Source organism: Littorina saxatilis, linkage group LG8 (assembly GCF_037325665.1).
Source record: "Littorina saxatilis isolate snail1 linkage group LG8, US_GU_Lsax_2.0, whole genome shotgun sequence".
Classification (NCBI taxonomy): domain Eukaryota; kingdom Metazoa; phylum Mollusca; class Gastropoda; order Littorinimorpha; family Littorinidae; genus Littorina; species Littorina saxatilis.
In genome coordinates, this window is record NC_090252.1 from 26,670,469 (window position 1) to 26,689,686 (window position 19,218).

The 19,218-nt window shown below is 41.1% G+C and overlaps 1 protein-coding gene across 2 annotated transcripts in view; it reads left to right on the top strand.

Annotated features, from left to right (window-relative positions):
• LOC138973174 (POU domain, class 2, transcription factor 3L-like) overlaps nucleotides 1–19,113 on the top strand; it is a 38,401-nt gene extending 19,288 nt beyond the window's left edge. For both annotated transcript variants that reach the window (XM_070345864.1, XM_070345863.1), the window contains exons 5-8: nucleotides 1,024–1,257; nucleotides 5,585–5,827; nucleotides 7,523–7,592; nucleotides 10,657–19,113. In XM_070345864.1, the coding sequence (XP_070201965.1) occupies nucleotides 1,024–1,257; nucleotides 5,585–5,827; nucleotides 7,523–7,592; nucleotides 10,657–11,483 (1,374 nt within the window). In that variant the 3' untranslated portion in view covers nucleotides 11,484–19,113. The remainder of the gene's footprint in view (nucleotides 1–1,023; nucleotides 1,258–5,584; nucleotides 5,828–7,522; nucleotides 7,593–10,656) is intronic.
• The last annotated feature ends 105 nt before the right edge of the window (nucleotides 19,114–19,218 follow it).

Here is a 19,218-nt window from a genome sequence, read left to right on the forward strand (position 1 = left end):
GTTTAGCCCCAAGTCTTGACTTGAATCCCCGTTATACTTTCACAGTTTGCGAGAGGCTGCCAGGTTGCCTCAGCTGTGTGCACTGTTTAATGACTTGAACATGTGACTGAAATTTTGTCGTTATAATGAGGGATCGTAATATAGAGTTTTGGTTTGTTAGTGTTACATCCATGTCCGGGTCAGTCAATGATCTGGAATGACATATAAATGATAATGGTAACTTGTTGACTATTTAATTAGTAACCCAATCATACATTTTTGGCTGTTTAATCCAGCCTAGTAATTACTCAGCCGTTATATTTGAAACAAACACACAGGGGTCAAACGAAAGCATTCACATTGATGTCAAAACAAAGAACAAAGTACCAAACTTATAACCCTTTGCAGACATAAAGAACCACGGCAGTGTGTTGAAACTGATGCAGAATCGTAGCGAAAAGCGTCAATTTTGACAATGAAATATGATTCGCTCCAAAAGTATTCTTTTTATTTCAAGGGACATTTACGCTGTGGACTGTCGACAGAGGCTGAAGACTATACTACTAACCTTCAAACTTCACCGACGCAATTTTGCAGAAAATGTATTGATTCAAACAAAGGGTTGCATATTGCATCACTCGGTCATGGATAAGGGAAAGCGAAACATTAAAAGTATTACTGTTAGGCCTAAAAAAAAAATAGGTGTGGTTACGGTAACCCGACCTACCCTATTTTTGGGTGCCGACCCTATAACTTTTTATTACATTTGTCAAAAAAATACCAAAAAAACCAAGTAAACGAGTGCAGAAAACGCAATGAAAGCGAAAGCGCCCGAGTCGCACACTTATTTCCCTGTCAAGTAGGTTTAATTTGTACACATTAGAAAAAAAAAGTAAAAACAAAAAAAAAAGTGATTGCCTACCTTCCTACCCTATTTTTTTGGGGCTATGTTACCGTAACCACACCTATTATTTTTTTTGGCCTTAGTAATTAATATTATCAATGGGCCCTTGTGTTGCAAATAACCAGTTTTAAATGTGGCAGGTCCAGGCAGAACAGCAGTCACGGCAACAGTTAACAGTGACGCAGTCTGCCACTCCTGTCCAACTGACCCTGCCTTCTAATGCAATATCAGTCAGCCAGGCTGCACAGCAGCCCACAATGCAGACGCTGCAGATTCCAGCTGCTGCACTGCAAGCCCAGGGTCTGCAGCAAATAGTCTTCGTCAGCCCTGCCCAGCTCAGCAGTCTGCAACCTCAGCTCTTGGTACAAAATCAGGTACACTCATTTCCTTTCAAAGACTTTTTTCTTGCAAAAATCATTTGCTACTTCAACTTTTATAAATGCAAACATAACATCAGCAGAGCTTCCAACGTTTCAAGAGCAATTGCTACGCCATGCTCAAGGTAGCTACTCTTAAACAAATAAGCACAAACATGCTACAGTTCCCTCTTTTTGTGTGAGTCCAGGTACTCATTTCTGCTTCCCACTCTGAGTAGCCGTCACAAAATGGGTCATAAAACATTGTCCACACTGAAAAGAGGCACTGCAGATACTCTCTAATTGGAATTTCATGTAGCTGCGTTCTAATATAACGAAACTTTATTTAGTTTTTTGTTTTTAGTTTGTCAAAACCTTTACAGAAATTTGATTGACCCGTCCTTGATAATTGATTGTTTCCTTCTTCTTATAACATGTGTTTTATTAAACACACATCACATGCACCGCACACTACAACGCATGCACACACACACTCACCAACACCTGCACATACACACACACATGTGCGCTAGCATGCCCGCACACACACACACACACGTGCGTGTGAGCATGCCCACACAGACACACACACATGCACACACATACTCATGCACGCACACAATCACACACACAAAAGATCACGCTTGCTCTTTGGCACACAAGAGAAACTGAGAGACAGACAGATAGAAATAGGAAGAGAATCAACAGACACAAATATACAACAATGTAAATACTCTTTCTCTCATGTTAAACATAAGCGTTAGACAGGTGGTTGCAGATGGAAAGGTAAATTGTATTGTAAAACTTGTTTGGGAACCTTTATGGTGGTTGTTAGGGGCAGGTGTTTGTTATTGAGAGGTGGTTGCCATGGCAGGTTTGAGTGTACAGTAGTACCTGCCATATCCGGTCACCCATTAGTCATTGCAAAGGTGACCGCAAATATCAGGTGGCCGTTCATTACAGGCCCCCTCCTCCTCCAAAAAACCCACCAAAAACACGATCAAGTTTTCATGAAGAAAAGAAAGCGATCATCCACGAGCCGCCGATTCATTGTCTCTGTTAGTTTTGCTTTCGTTTATACATCTTAATTATTTGCGTGTTTAACTCGATCGTCCTGGCTAAGCTATTGTTTCGTATGTTTCTATGTGTGTTGTTTGGATTATTATATATGTATTTGAGTGTCAGATAAACAAGTGTTTCAAACTCACATCAGCTGTGATCGATCCGGAAGTGACTGCCGTAAATGTACATGTATGCGCATGTCTGTATTTACCGTTTGCGCATGCGTAAGTATTCATGTCGTCTGCTCGTGCTGTGCCGTCTGTGCACACAACACACACACACACACACACACCGTCACACACACACACACACACACACACACACACACACAAGCTGGATATTAATGATTCAAGCACTTTAAGTTTGATACTGAAGGAAGCAACCAACTACATCTAATCAAACAAACAAAAATGGAAAAAGCGAAAACTCAGTGTAAATGTCATTCTTCACGGATGCCTTGTTGTCGCCACAAACGACAGTCATTCCAAACGCTGGCGTTTGTTGAAGGCGCTCGCCCGCGAAAGTGACAAGTGGCCGTTAAGTGGCCGCTCCTGTCGAGTAAGAGGGTCACCTTAGGGCAAAAATCAGTGACCGTTGACCGCGTCAAACAGGTTAACGGCCATTAAGAGTCAATTATAGAAGGAAAACTCATTAGTCATGGGAAAGCTGGCCGCTCCGGGCAGGTTCACGCCCACGAAAGGGCCGGAAATGGAAGGGACTACTGTATATCACTTTTCGTGAAAAAAATATCATTTTTGACTTGCCTGAGCAATCAGAGGAGTCTAAGCCGGCTGGTCGGCCAAGTGTAGACAAGAAACTTAACATAGAGATTTTCTCACATGTTTTTTAAGCTAGAGCCTCCAAATTTTACACTCATAAAAAAAATATGATGGAGAAGAATTATCACTGTTGAAAATATCCACTGAGCTTCTCAGAAAAATTAAAGTCAAAGACCGCATCAAGTTATGATGTTATTGTGTGAGGAGGAAGGGGGAGGGGGGGGGGGGGGTAAGTTTGTATCTTAGGATTGGATACTTAAATGGATTGATAGGTCGAGGTGAGGTCAAGTTTGGGTCAATAACAGAATAAGTAGGAAGTAATTGTTCTCTTGAAGATTATTTGAAGAAGTTTGAGCAACTTTTTGATTCATATACCATGTATGACAACAGGTGAGTGGTGTATGCATTATGATTTTTCATTTTTTAAGTACCTTACTTTTCGGACTATAAGGCGCAACCTTTTTTCTCACACTTGACCCCTGCGTCTTATTTTACGGAAGCGCCTTATGTGTGGCTGAAATAGAAATCCAGGCGAGTACCAGTCAAACAACTTGTGATAATGCATGTTTCTGCTACTACTACCCTGGCCAAGTTTCCTCTTAGACATCAAAGGTTAAACTCGGTCATTGACCCCGGGTAAGAAGGTCAGTGTCTGTAAACTGGTGCAGGCAGTGTTTCCTCTCAGACATGAAAGATGATGGCAGGGGAAGAAGGTCAGTGTCTGTAAACTGGGGCAGGCAGTGTTTCCTCTCAGACATGAAAGATGACGGCAGGGGAAGAAGGTCAGTGTCTGTAAACTGGTGCAGGCAATGTTTCCTCTCAGACATGAAAGATGACGGCAGGGGAAGAAGGTCAGTGTCTGTAAACTGGGGCAGGCAATGTTTCCTCTCAGACATGAAAGGAAACCGACTGTCTCTTAGATCATAGATAAAACTCGGTCATTGACCCCGGGGAAGAAGGTCAGTGTCTGTAAACTGGGGCAGGCAGCTGGTTTCAAAAATATTTCCACTTTGTATTCTTCCTTTGATGCGTGGCTTATAGACCAGAAGCACCTAATGTGATGTTTTTTCTCAATTTTACCTCAAAAGTGGGGGTTGCGCCCTATATAACAAAGCGCCTTATAGTCCCAAAAATATGGTACAGAGGTGGGATTTCTTCCGTCCTAGACGGATTTCCGTCCCAGGAAGAATTTGGCAACTTTTTTTAATATACCTTTTATTGTTAATCCCCAATCGGCAGCTGTTGTTTACACTGGGTTTGTGTGACCGATGTGGTTGTGCCAGGTCAGCCACCTTTCACCATGTCCCAGACCGATTTCATGTCATGTCATTTTGGGGAATGTGGCATCTTAGTCGCCATCTATTTGAAAACTCAGCTTACCCATATCTTTATATACCCTTCTTGCAGGTATTCAGAGACCTTCAGTGGTGTGGTCTTGCATTCCTTGCGTTCCTGATCTATGAACCAGTGGTATTTAGCTTCTGATACATTGAGTCCTTAAGAAAGTTAGCAAGTGAGACAAACTTAAATGAAACATATTTCTCGTTTAATTCAAGCTATGATTCAACAATCATTTTAGAATATAACTCCTGAAATGATGAATTGAATAGCAGCATCTGTGTATAGCATTAGCAAGGGATATAACTCCGGGGGTTTCTGTTTTTGTCTAAACCTTCTTTTCTAACCTGAGCAGTTAGCCCTTTTGAAAGTGTTGAATTGAAACAAACTGACTTGAAACTTGTTTCTCATTTGGTTCAAGCTATGGTTCAACAATTATTTGAGAATATACCGCCTGCAGTGATAAAATCATAAGCTACAAGTAAAAATGTGTAATACAAGAGAGGTGACTGATATTTTCTGTGTTTGCCTAACCTTTTGTTAGCATGGCGGTTTTCCTTTAATGCAGTAAACATTTTTTAAAATCAAAGACAAAACTAGGTGATGAAATACCTTCAAGTTTACAGGATTTTTTAATTGTGTGCAGCTCCAATTTTAAGTTTTTGTTTAAGCGAGAAGAGGCTTCTAAAACCCTTCTTGAAATTTGTTTACCACTTGTTTTTGTAGACCCCATAGCAAGAGTGATACAAACAAACATCTTCAAGTATAGAGGTTTTTGATCTTGTGCATTCACCCATTTTTTTATTTTGTTTGTTTGCTGTTTTCAGTTTTAAAGCCGGGAGAGGCTCAAATAGCCCCTCTTGAATTGCTAAAATTCATTTTCAGTTGGTCAGTTACAAATACCCCCCTAAACCCCCCAGCAAGGGCGCTGCCCCTGCCCCCCGCCGGAGCCTTAGCCGCCCCTGGATCCCGGGATCCAGCCTTCCAAAATGTTCAGTCCTGGCAACATTTGGGGCTCCCACCCATGTATGGTATATTTTTAGTCATGCACAGCAAAACATATATTTTGGGATTCATGCAATACTAAGGAATAAAGTTGTGAATTTTCTGTACATGTAAAAACAAAAAGAAAGTGCCATATTGGGAATAATTTTCAAATTTTGCAGCATGGAGCAGGTGCCCTTCCTATGTTACAAAGCGTAGCCACAGCTTTAATGGCACAGCCTGTTCAGCAACAGCAGTTTCAGCAAGCACAGCAGCAACAGCAACGACAGGTAGCAACATCACAAGCACTGACCGTCCAGACCAGTGTTACAGCACCACGTTCACCTGAACTCAACTCCCCGGGCTCTGTAGACACGCCCACAGTCGTCTTTCCATCTTCAGTGCAGAATCTTCCAGTGCCTGTGGTAGGGCTAAATACATTTATATTTATGTGTTTACTGTTTTTGTTTGTTTCTTAGCTTTTATATTTTCTACGGGTGTTTCATTTAGTTCCCTCTGATGCAGGTTCATTACTCCATAAAAATGAACATTAAAATTACTGATGTTTGTTGCAGCAAGACCTGGTGAATGTTCATCATGGTGTTTTTTTTAAATTAATTAATTTGTCATCATGTTCAGTAATAATGCTCAATGTTTGATGTGTAGCTTTTGGTGTCACTTTTGTTTTGTTTTATGAAATTCATTCGAGTATGTTTGTTTGTCGTCCATTTACAGTCAAACTCACTTAAGACGAATCACTGGGGATCGGGAAATAAGTTTGTCTTAACCGAAATTCGCATTAAGAGAATTGATTGATTTTTTTACTGTCACAATTTTAGAAGTAAAATTTAAAAAGTCGTGTAAAAGCATGTACATGCACATTCTGATCAATCTCCGATTTCATGGTGTCCACCAGTTGTGGTGCATGTACTACCCTGGCCAAGTTTCCTCTCAAGACATCAAAGAGACCGCCCCATAGATTAAACTCCCCATAGGTTAAACTCGGTCACTGACCCGGGTGCAGGAAGTATTTCCTCTCTCATATGAAAGGGGAACCACCTCTCATAGCTAAAACTGGGTCAATGACCCCTGGGAAGAAGGTCAGTGTCTATAAAGAAGGCCACCCAGCCATCACAATGGACCTGCCTTTGATCTCGCCTCACACGCAGATCCTTGTAGCCTTGTGACTTTTAGAGACAAAGCGGCTCTGGGGCGATGAAAACGTGTTTGTTAAAAGAGGGGTTCGTTATGCAAATGATATATGTCGATCTCGGGACGAGTTTAAAGATTTCGCCATAAGCGTGAGTAAATTACAGACATTATGCATGCTTGGGAATCCAAAAAGTGCTCGTTATAAGCATAAATTCGTTACAAAGAATTCGTTTCAAGCATTTTTTTCAAGCATGAAGAAAGAGGTATTCAGTTGGGAACTTAAAACTAATACGTTATAAGTCAAAATTCGTAACTAGCGTGTTCGTTTTAAGTGGGTTCGACTGTACATACAGAATCATTCAGAGCGGGCTTTAGCTGGTTCTTGTATCTGTGAATTTGCTGATTTAATCATGTAGTGAGTAAAATGTAATTCTTTGTGTGCAAAAAAAAAATCCTTCTGCCGAAACTTAGTTTTCCTTACCTCAATATCAGTATTGAGGTAAGTGACCCAGGCATCTATTGAAATTCAGTATTGTTGAAACCTGCATGAAATCTGCTTCATGCCAGAACAATTTTGATTTGTACTTATGTTAAAACAAAACTTAATTCAAAGCTTTGAAAATATCCAGGACATGATGTTTACTGATTGAGACTGTGACTGATTTATGATTAACTCCTGTACATGAATTGGGTACGGCCTTGAGATTTCAACCCTATTTAAAAAAAAAAAAAAAAAAAAAAAAAAAGGGAATTGACAGTAGTATTAGTAAACTGTCTGTGACTTTCTTGGATGTATCCATCCTGCTTTTTACATGAGCCTTGAGCGCAGAAACTTAGTGGACACACCTAAGGCCTTACGAAAAGAGCTATGCTATGAAAGAGGAGAAGCGGCGATCCTGGTTAAAAGTAGGTGCCGTCTGATCATGTGTGTTGATTGAATTTTCCTGTTCATGTTTCCATGTGTGCAGGAAGAGAACATTGACTTGGAGGAGCTGGAACAATTTGCAAAGAATTTTAAACGCAGACGGATAGAGCTAGGTGAGAGTAATTTGCTGTTGAAAGTTTCTTTCTCTCTCTTTGTCTGTCTCACAGAGACAGTTGTATTACTTGTAAGCGTGCACCAATAACCACTTAGTCTCTAATCTCTGTCACATTTCCTTCCCTCACCACCCTCCACCCCTAACTCTCCTCTCTCATTTTGACAGGCAGGCAAAATAAAGAGACACCTTGAGCAATGTCTTGTCTCTCTCTCTCTCTCTGGTGAAAGTGTATCAGGGGTTGTGGTGGAGTTTCTTGGTGTGGTGCAGTCATTTTGTGTGTGTGCTGTGCCTGTACAAATTGTTTTCTTCTGTTCACATGACCTCTCACTGGTACTTCTGTATTACGAGGGGTGTTCTGAAAGTCCTTAGACTCCAAGCTCCTGGCAATGCCTCATGATATTTACAATGACGTATATATACTGCAATCTTTCTTCGGCAATGACACAAAATGTCATGTATCTCGAAGTTTCCACTGCAAAGAAAACACCTCTTAAAGGGCACTACCCGTCAATGTTTACTTGCCTGTCATGGAGCTAAAAAAAAAAAAAAGGGAGTTTAGAACCATGATGTTTGAACATCTCATTAAGGATTGTAATATTTCTCACACCTACTGCATATTATGGGAATTTTTGGTGAAGAACGTTCCTTCCAAAACAACTACATGTACTTACAACTGGTACAATGAATTAAATTTGGGTAGACAGATCTTCAAAGATGACACCCGCCAAGACCGACAGTTGAATGCTGTTACTGCAATAAATGTTGTTGCCCTTGAAAAGTTGACGAGAGATGATGCACGAATCACTCACACGGAGGTAAAGGACACATACATAATTGAATCTGCACCCATAGATGTGATCTGGCTCACGCCTTTACGGGTACACAAGCGTTGCAGACAGTGGGTGCCTGTGCTCTTTCTGGTGGTACAAAAGGGGGTATGTCTTGAAATGTGCATAAAAATGCTCTCCAATTGTCACTATAGAGAGGGCAAGGCTTTTGGGAAGGTTGTCACAGGCAATATGGACTTCGGTCTGTCAACACATCAATCAACCATTTGGATGTTTCTGAACGGCTAAACCCCTATTAAATATTGGTGATCTCGGAACACTGGCAAGATGAAGGTGGTCCTATTTTTTTTAAATAAGGACAAATCGTCACAATTCTAAAAGGTGAGCAGCGTACAGTTACCTTAGAGCAGTACATGCATCATTGCCTGCCCGTGGTGTTTAAAGCTTGGCGCCAAACGTGGGTACCAGAGGGTTTATGCTACACCATGGCAGTGTCCCGTTTGACACTGCTTCCAAATCAATCGAATTTCTAACAGCTTAGGGTGTCCGCCTGTTCACTATATTTTCCTAAAATTGCCCCTTTCAAAGTTTTCCTGTTTTCACATTTAAAGAAAAAGGTCTGAGAAACTCGTTACGAGAGCTCGGGAAACTGCTGTCCGAGAATTAGCGAGGGTCATAGAGGGTATCGGGGGAAAAACTCTTGCGCAGACATGTTTGAAAGGTGTTGTTAAAGTGAATCGCACCTCTGGAAGGATCTTTCCAGAAAATGGCGAGGTCAAATTAACGGTGAGCTGTGCGATAATGAGATTCCAAGGACTTTCAGAACAGCCTACGTAATCTATGCTTTTCAAACATAATGCGCACCATAAAGAGCAAAAATGCACAGTGCATGCAGAGAACCGACGCCGGGGCTATATGAGGCTCGTTTGCACAACCTATAACATTCTCGTTTCTAATTTGCAATAAATTGTTTGTAATTTCACTCAACTATTCTATTGCTCTTGTCTCGACAAAAATCTGTTTTTTGCAGGTGACAAAATCTTTGTCAAGACCAGCTTAACCCGTCTCAGTTTAGTAGTCTTGGTTATGACAGATTTCTGTTTTTCAGTGTTGATTTTTTAGTTTCAGCTTAGCTAAATGTATTGATTTCACTTTATCCCCGAGTACGCTAGTACAAGGGCTCAGCAGACTTTAATTGTGTGTCTTTCTCCACTTAACAGCTTATTGCTGGGAAACTACTGGGCGCAGTTCGTTCAAAAGTTGATACACTAACTTGATAATAGGTCCGATTGATCGTATTTTTGCTGGGAAACTACTGGGCGCAGTTCGTGCAAAAGTTGATACACTAACTTGATAATAGGTCCGATTGATCGTATTAAAACTTCATAATGTTACCTGGGACCTAAATGCGAAATAAACCACAAAAACGACTTGGCCGTAGGAGGAGTTCACACCGGCGGGGCAACACGCAGCCATTGACCTGATAGAACAGCCGAACGCGTCACACAAAAATACGTCATGACAAAGTTACACGCAAAGCAAAAGAGACTTTGACGTCATTTACTTTTGTTCGGAATTTTCCGTCTGTTCCTAGCTTGTCAGTGAAGACCTGATGTGAGTTACAAGCTTACCCAAAACGTCTTTGTTCTCTATTCTCATTGCAGCTGTGAAATAATCAGTCTTGTGTCTCGGTCGTGTAGGTACAGAGTTTGCTTCTGCAATCATTGTGTTCGTGTTGATGACGGCTTCATAAGACAAAATAATAAGCGAATCTATCGCGAGGAAGACGTTTATGTCCAAATCACCAAACCCAACCCATTTTTTGTGTGCATTTTTCTGAATAATAAACTGCATGTGGTTAATTTCATCCGTTTAATGCTTGTCGAAACATATCTGATCACAGATGAGGTCGCAGTTTGTAGGTTGAATCTATGAATCGGCCAGAGATAGATCTGCATTTCTGGTCAGAAACCAACATTCACACCACAGACATTCCAAACATTTATATTTATTGAGCGAGCCAGTCTGAAGAGTACTCGGGTCCAGCGCGAGCGTTTTTTATGCCACTTTTTTTTTTCTTGTTTTTTTGGTTTTTTTTTTAAATATTAGAGGTTGTTCAGTATGTCAGGTGGTGGTTGTTGGCAGGTAGCAGTATGTTTACAAACAAATTATTTTTAGAAGGAAGATGTTTGTTTTTGAATCATGTATTACAAAAGACAAAATATGAGTTATGAGCTAAATGAAGCTAAAATATTGCTTTATTTTTATTTTCAGGATTTACTCAGGGGGACGTTGGTATTGCCATGGGTAAACTATACGGCAATGACTTCAGTCAGACCACAATCTCACGCTTTGAGGCACTCAACTTGAGTTTCAAAAATATGTGCAAGTTGAAACCTCTGCTGCAAAAATGGTTGCAAGATGCGGATGCCATGTCACGCAATCCTGCAGTCATTGCTGGGGCAGGAGGCGGCCTGGCTGCTGCACTGTCAGCAGATGCTTTGGGTCGTCGCCGCAAAAAAAGAACTAGCATTGATACCTCCATACGTGTGGCATTGGAGAAGAGCTTCCTACAAAACTCTAAACCTTCATCAGATGAAATTACCATGTTGGCAGATAATCTGAACATGGAAAAAGAGGTGGTGCGTGTTTGGTTTTGCAACCGGCGGCAAAAGGAAAAACGAATCAACCCACCTTCATCGTACGCTTCGTCAGCCATGCAGATAGTTGCCAACCAGGGTCTGCTGACTCAGCTGCCGATGTCTCCCATCAGCACCGCTGTCACCAGCATCAGCACCACCACGCCAGCCACTCCTATGATCCATGGCAACAAGGCAGTTGCTGATACCAAGCACTTTGCTTCAGCAGCTGCTGCCTTAGTCAGTGCTGCCGCAGGGAACATACCCATTGTTTCTTTAGCATCAGGGCATCACCAAGTGCTTGGCTCTTTGGGCAGTAATTCCACACTGGTGATTCCAGCAGTGTCTGGTGACAAAGACGCTACTGGACAGCTCAGTTCTGCAGCTCAGGTTCTGGCCAATGTTGTGAAGGCCAATAGTGTGCAGAATGTAACAATGGCCACAAACAACATGGACACTTAATCTGTAGCTGTGATAACTGTGTTAGTGCAGAAACAAACAATACTGGCAGCAATTTCTATCACTAGAATTCAGCAGTGCATGGTGTATGCAGGGTCCTTGACTATACCTGGCCAGCCGCTGTTTCACACACGTTGTAATTAGGGAAACTTCCTGGTCACAAGACAGCTTCACCAGGCCAATGATTCTGGGGGGTAAAATCTGGAATACAGCTATGAAAAGAATCTACAGTACTACATGTAGAGATTAGCAGAACTCCAGCTGTGAAGAGGCCCAAAAACGTGTTTGACGCTGTGGTCATAGTGTTTTACCCTTGCCCTGGTAATCATAACTTTCAGTTAAGCTGACAGATTTCCTGGTTTAACCGGTTAGTACTCCCTCCCCTGATGTGCAAAAGTGAGTATAGCTCCAGGGAAGTGTGCATAAATGGCTGCCGGGCAATGGGCTTGGTATCCTTTTTTTTAAGGACTTTATAACTGATAAAATGTTGCACTTTCTTGTTGTCAGTGTGTGTTTACCACTCAGTTTGGGAGCTTTCTTTAATTAGCTCAGACATACTAACTACTCATGTTTGTTTTTTTACTCATCTGAGCAATCGGGAAAGTCATGCTCATAGGATTCAGTGTTTAGGATGTCCATTGATGAAACAAATTAAACATTATTATTGAGATTTTCTTGCATGTTTTTGAAGCTGGAACTTTTAAACTTTACACACAGGTTTGCTCATTACAATACAAAAGTGCAGTTGACCCTTGTCAAATTTCTGGGTCATAGTGGGGTCAAGTTTTAGGAGAAGAATGGAAAATTATTATCTCGGAAGTTTATTAAGACAGAACTTTAAAACTTCACACAGTTTTAGGGATTGGTGACCGACAAGCATGATGAAAGTCTTAGCTGAACTTGTTCAGTTTTCAAGGTCACACTGGAGTCAAAATGTGGGCCGGTATGCAAGAGTGGAGTTCACTAAGGCTCATAACATTTTCATTATTTTCAATGTTTTTGAAGCTTGAACTTTGAAACTTCACTCACTTTTCACCGTTCAAAGTCAACAACTTTTGTGGCTACAGCAGGCCTAGTGTGGGTCAACAAATGGAAAGTCATCATTTTCTAGAATTAGTTGGATTTTGTCGTGGTGCTGTACAAGTCATGGCTGGTAAAAAATTATAGATGTTCGTACGACGTTTTAATTGTACATACTAAGCTGTAATGCATACAGATCGAAAGAAAAACGAATGAAGTATACATCTTTTTGAGTGTGAGTAGAGCTAGACGACGTAGAGCTAGCAAATTTTCGTTTTGACATTTTTGCGAACTTTTGTCTCAACATCTCTCAGGAACCAAAACACGGACTGACATCACACAACCTGTGTCCTTTAGAGAAATCTCTCCTCTGACTGCTTGCAATTTTGGGACGGGGAGTTTTATGGCACGAGCGATAGAAACGCGGCTCGCTTGAAATGAGCGCCACCACCTCATACCATCGCGCAGTACCCGATTTTACTGATTTTCTTGGCGGATTGTTGACTTACATTATTTTCGGGACTATAAGGCCACTTTGAAGATAAAATTTTTAAAAAAAAATCACATTAGGCGCTTTCGGTGTATTGGCTGCACATCAAAGGAAGAATACAGAGTGGAGATATTTTTGGTCTGCATGTGTGGTGAGATCAAAGGCAGGTGCATTGTAATAGCTGGTTGGCCTTGAAACATTGGGTCATTTATACTTGCCAGCTGCCTGCCCCAGTTCACAGACACTGACCTTCCTCGGGGTCAATGACCGAGTTTTATCTATGAGAGGTCTCCTTTGATGTCTGAGAGGAAACTCTTCCTGCCCCAGTTTACAGACACCTTCTTACGGGGTCAATTACTGAGAGGTCTTCTTTGATGTCTGAGAGGAAACTCTGTGTGCACCAGTTTACAGACACTGACCTTCTGACCCCAGGTCCAAGACCGTATGAGGCAGTCTCCTTTGATGTCTGAGAGGAAACTCGGCCAGGGTGATAGTAACAGAAACATGCATTATCACAAGAGAGGAATTGTTATGTTTCTTTGTATAGGGATGTTGGTACATGTGTACTCTTCTTTAGCCATACATAAGGCCATACCGGTCAATATGGCGCAGGGGTTCAAGTTGAGGAGAAAAAGTTGAGCCTTATAGTCGGGAAAGTACAGTACATCAAATTCAACACAATACAGTGGAGTCCAGCTATAACGAACCTGGGTATAACGAAATCCCTCTTAACAAACTGCCATTGATTTCCTGGCAGACAGCCTTCTATTTCTTACTTGTTACTTTCCGGCTACATCGAACCTTTTGAACTCATTTGCATAACGAACCCCTCTTTTAACAAACACATTTTCAACGCCCCAGAGCCATTTTGTCTCTAAAAGTCACAAGGCTACAACGAACTGATGTCAATAATTGTCTCCAAAGACAAAAATACACAAACACAAGTGCTTATCGCGTGATGAGCGAACTCTGAACAAACTAACAGCGGGAGGTGCACGGAACAGATTGAACCAAAACCGAAAGTTGTGGTGACGTCATGACATTTTGCGATGTACATCAGCGAAGCTGCAGTTATGTCCCGTGAATGAGCGAGTCAAAGTTTTATCAAGAAAACTGACACTTTTCATGCACCTTCCGCTGTTAGTTTGCCTCTCTATGGATTATATTATGAAGCTGTTGAAAACATGCAGAGATTGTACTCTCCAAGGAAAGATCGATGGGACGATCATTTGAAGGTGATTGGGAAAACTTGTCTTGAGGCCATTTAGGGTTGAAAACTCTACAGCGAATTACTGATATAACGAACTAAAATGTATCTCCCTCGAGATTCGTTGTACCCGGACTCCACTGTATTGTTCTTTTATGTTTTTTTAAGAAAAACATACAAGTTCACCAAACAGTTTAGCAAGTATTTTTATTCGAAGTCACCAACCCATGTTTTCCACCCTCTGACAGGTGGCTGTTTGGCATAGCAATTGAATGTTTCTGAAGCTAAAATGCTGACTCTTATGGCGAGTTTAAAGAGTGATGACCGTCACACATAGTGTAAACCGGAATGGCCCTTTTTGTCTGTCATGGTCATATTGGTCATGTTGGTCATGGTCACACTTCCAGGTTTATGGCATTCAGTGTCATTCAGACATGATGAGAGTTTGGTTGAACCATGTCAAAAATCAAGGTCACATTGACGTTGAGTTCATGCAAACAAAAATTAATTGTAAATCAATTTTCCTGAATGTTTTTGAAGCTTCTTCTTCTTCTTCTTCTGCGTTCGTGGGCTGAAACTCCCACGTACACTCGTGTTTTTTGCACAAGTGGAATTTTACGTGTATGACCGTTTTTTACCCTGCCATTTAGGCAGCCATACGCCGTTTTCGGAGGAACCTTTTTGAAGCTAGGATTTCAACATTCTGGTGAGTTTAAAGAGTGATGACCGTCACACATAGTGTAGACTGGAATGGCCCTTTTTTCTGTTGGTACATGTGTACTCTTCTTTTGCCATACATAAGGCCATACCGGTCAATATGGCGCAGGGGTTCAAGTTGAGGAGAAAAAGTTGAGCCTTATAGTCGGGAAAGTACAGTACATCAAATTCAACACAATATGGTGAGTTTAAAGAGTGATGACCGTCACACATAGTGTAGAACGGAATGGCCCTATTTTTCTGTCATGGTCATATTGGTCATGTTGCCACTTGACTCTTATGGTGAGTTTAAAGAGTGATGACCGTCACACATAGTGTAGAACGGAATGGCCCTATTTTTCTGTCATGGTCATATTGGTCATGTTGCCACTTGACTCTTATGGTGAGTTTAAAGAGTGATGACCGTCACACATAGTGTAGACCGGAATGGCCCTTTTTGTCTGTCATGGTCATATTGGTCATGTTGGTCATGTTGCCACTTGACCCCTATGGGGAGTTGATATGGCCCTTCGTGGTCGGCTGGGCGTTAAGCAAACAAACAAACAAACAAAAAACTCTTATGGGGAGTTAATCAAGTGTGTGCAGTTCTTGTTATATACCGAGCAACAAAAGAAACGCGAAAAAATTCTGCAATGTTTGATTGACAAAATCTCTAACAATTATAGAGTTAGAATTATCAAACCACAAAAGTTGATGAAGGCATGTTTGACCTAGCTGTTGTGTGATTATTTTGATGCTGCGACTGTTTCAACACACGGGACAAGCAGGTTTAACGTTTACGACATTTTGGAGGTCTCGCTCAGTCAGTCTTTATCACGCTCTCTGGCCACTGATCGGACACTGGTGGCTTCCAATGATGTTCCTGGTAGTGTCAGTGGCTGTATTGAATCGATCTCGAAGACGTTGTGGCAGGAAATTGCGATCTTGGGGTAATGCGAAAAATCCACCGCGTTGCATAACTGCAGTGCTTCCAATGTCAACAGAACATTGCTGAAGGTGATTAGACTGTTGACATATGCACGTTTAAAGCACATGCCAGCGCTTCTGGATCATCCCAAGCTTTAAATCGACCTGGCATTTTGGTGGTGTCAATCTTGGCATCCTGGCTGTTTTAAAAGTGAGACTGGCAGCATGGTCTCTTTTGGTTGCTAATGCATTAGTGAACACATCTCACACATCAGATTTCTCCTGCTCCACTTGCACGTGCAGCGAGCGCGCATTATGTGTTTAACGTTAAACCTGCTTGTCCCGTGTGTTAAAACAGTCACAGCATCAAAATAATCACACAAAAGCAAGGTCAAACATGCCTTCATCAAACTTTTGTGGTTTAATAATTCTAACTCTATAATTGTTGGAGATTTTGTCAATCAAACAATGACGAACTTTTTCGCTTTTCTTTTGTTGCTCGGTATATAAAGAAAGGGAGAACTGCTTTTCAGCCTGTAAAGAAGTGGCTTAAGACAGACGCTGTTTTTATGATCCTCTCCTAACATTTTTGCTCTTAGTCCTTGTATTCAAACTCTAACAAAGAAAAAGTTACAGCAAGAAAGGTGTCACTTTTTAAACTGTTATTATCCCCGAAAGCGGTGTATGGCTGCCTGAATGGCGGGGTTAAAAGTCATACACGGCTAAACCCACTCGTGCAAAAAACATGAGTGAACGTGGGAGTTTCAGCCCATGAACGAAGAAGAAGAAACTGTTATTAGTTGTTTACAAACCAGGGAAGGGTTAAATTAAAACCATGTCACAAAACCCACGAATAACACTGACACATTGAAGTTGGGCTGTAGAATACAGTGATGTGTGAGGACTGCACTTGTGTGCCATGGTTAGATATATGTTGCAGTGTGCTGAACAGAACAGGATTCTTACTACAATCACCAATACGTCCTGACCTCAGCTGTTAAAATCCAAAATATACAGAATGTGTTAACATGACTATTATAAAAATGTACATGTAAATATATGTATGGCAACATGCATTCATCGTTGGACAGTAGCACATACTTAGCTTTAGATATTGGTTTCAACAGTCTTGACAGATGTGTGAGATTGTACTGAATACCTCAAAACCAGCTCTCTGCATTAACAATATCAACTTGACACAATTTCTGCAACTTTTTGTGTCCGAACTATTTAAAAATCATACCTGTGATATTTAAGTAATTCACTTTCTATACGTTGGGATTTTGCTGGGTCCATTTTTTTTAGCGATTGTTGTCTGACTCCTGTGAAAGAAATCTTCGATCAGAAAGGCGTGCCAGATAGCCAAGGCTCTTTTTAGGGAATAAAATGTTTGAATACAATAAGCTGATTATTTTAATTGTACAAAAAGTTTAGCAGTATTTTGGGGTTCAGTTGAGTATGACATTTTTCAGTCCCACCCCATGAGCTGCATAAGGATTGTGATTTATGCTCTTTTATGAAGACTGGTTTCCTTTGTCTATATTATAAATGAGCAATTCAGTGTAATCATATTGTGCATATGTACCACGATTCTGGATGAACACAATGCAGAAAGTTGTGGTTACTATAGTATAGTTAAGTTTTAATGATGCAATCAGACACTGTGTCTTTTTATTGACAAAGGAAATCCAACAAGACCACTTTGTGAGTGTGTTTATTCTGAGCTGGGCTTTTTGGGAGCAAACAAACTGCAGGGATAGTACAGTTTTTGCCGAGTACTTTGTGGAAAACCTTATTAACCCTTAGGCTGGTTGTCGCGACATATGTCGCGCTACTTTACGTATACTGTCGCCTGGTTGTCACGACATGTTGCACTTCTGGCTCAGTCTGTTTGGTTGGTTCCGATTACCTCCCATGGATGCGAAAACCTATATGACCGTTTTTCTTTATTTTTCTTTCTGTTAATTCACCAGTGGCTATGTAACATGTGTTACAGAATTGCACCAGTGTAAGGGTTAAGAATGGTCTGTATCCTATGTGCCACAAAGTCCTTCGCACGCTTACACGTGCTTGCCAGGGGTGCGTTGCTTAGAGCTACCGATCTGTTCACGCAGAGACAAAAAGTTTTCATGTTGTAGGCAACACTATGTTCGCGGCGAACTGTTCTATTCTCTCTACCTACTTTCAACTAAATGGACCCGTCTCTTCGCTGACGGCCGAGTCCATGCATGCATATTGGGGGCGATCATGCAAACAGTCGCTTTGTACTTGGAACAGCATTTGCCCTCAGGATATCTGTGTGAGTGTGTGTGTTTCGTACCCCACATGGAGAAGCAGGGGCTTTCCTTTTTTACATTTAGTCAAGTTTTGACTAAATGTTTTAACGTAGAGGGGGGAATCGAGACGAGGGTCGTGGTGTATGTATGTCTGTGTGTGTGTGTAGAGCGATTCAGACTAAACTACTGGACCGATCTTTATGAAATTTGACATGAGAGTTCCTGGGTATGAAATCCCCAGACGTTTTTTTCATTTTTTCGATAAATGTCTTTTATGACGTCATATCCGGCTTTTCGTGAAAGTTGAGGCGGCACTGTCACGCTCTCATTTTTCAACCAAATTGGTTGAAATTATGGTCAAGTAATCTTTGACGAAGCCCGGACTTCGGTATTGCATTTCAGCTTGGTGGCTTAAAAATTAATTAATGACTTTGGTCATTAAAAATCTGAAAATTGTAAAAAAAAAAAATTTTTTATAAAACGATCCAAATTTACGTTCATCTTATTTCCCATCATTTTCTGATTCCAAAAACATATACATATGTTATATTTGGATTAAAAACAAGCTCTGAAAATTAAAAATATAAAAATTATTATCAAAATTAAATTGTCCAAATCAATTTAAAAACACTTTCATCTTATTCCTTGTCGGTTCCTGATTCCAAAAACATATAGATATATGTTTGGATTAAAAACACGCTCAGAAAGTTAAAACGAAGAGTGGTACAGAAAAGCGTGCTATCCTTCTCAGCGCAAGTACTACCCCGCTCTTCTTGTCAATTTCACTGCCTTTGCCGTGCGCGGTGGACTGACGATGCTACGAGTATACGGTCTTGCTGCGTTGCATTGCGTTCAGTTTCATTCTGTGAGTTCGACAGCTACTTGACTAAATGTTGTATTTTCGCCTTACGCGACTTGTTTTTTTTGGTGGTCAGATTCACAGTTCAATTTCTTGTTGATTCCGTGAATAAGTGTTGTGGTCTTCATGTCAGTCAATAAAGGTTGATTAAAGGTGAAGGTTTAGGAGTAAATAGCCCGTGTGTGCTCTCTCTCTCTCTCTCCGTGTTTCTGTCTATCTTTCTCTCTCTGTCTGTCTGTCTGTCTCAGAGAGAGTGACAGAGA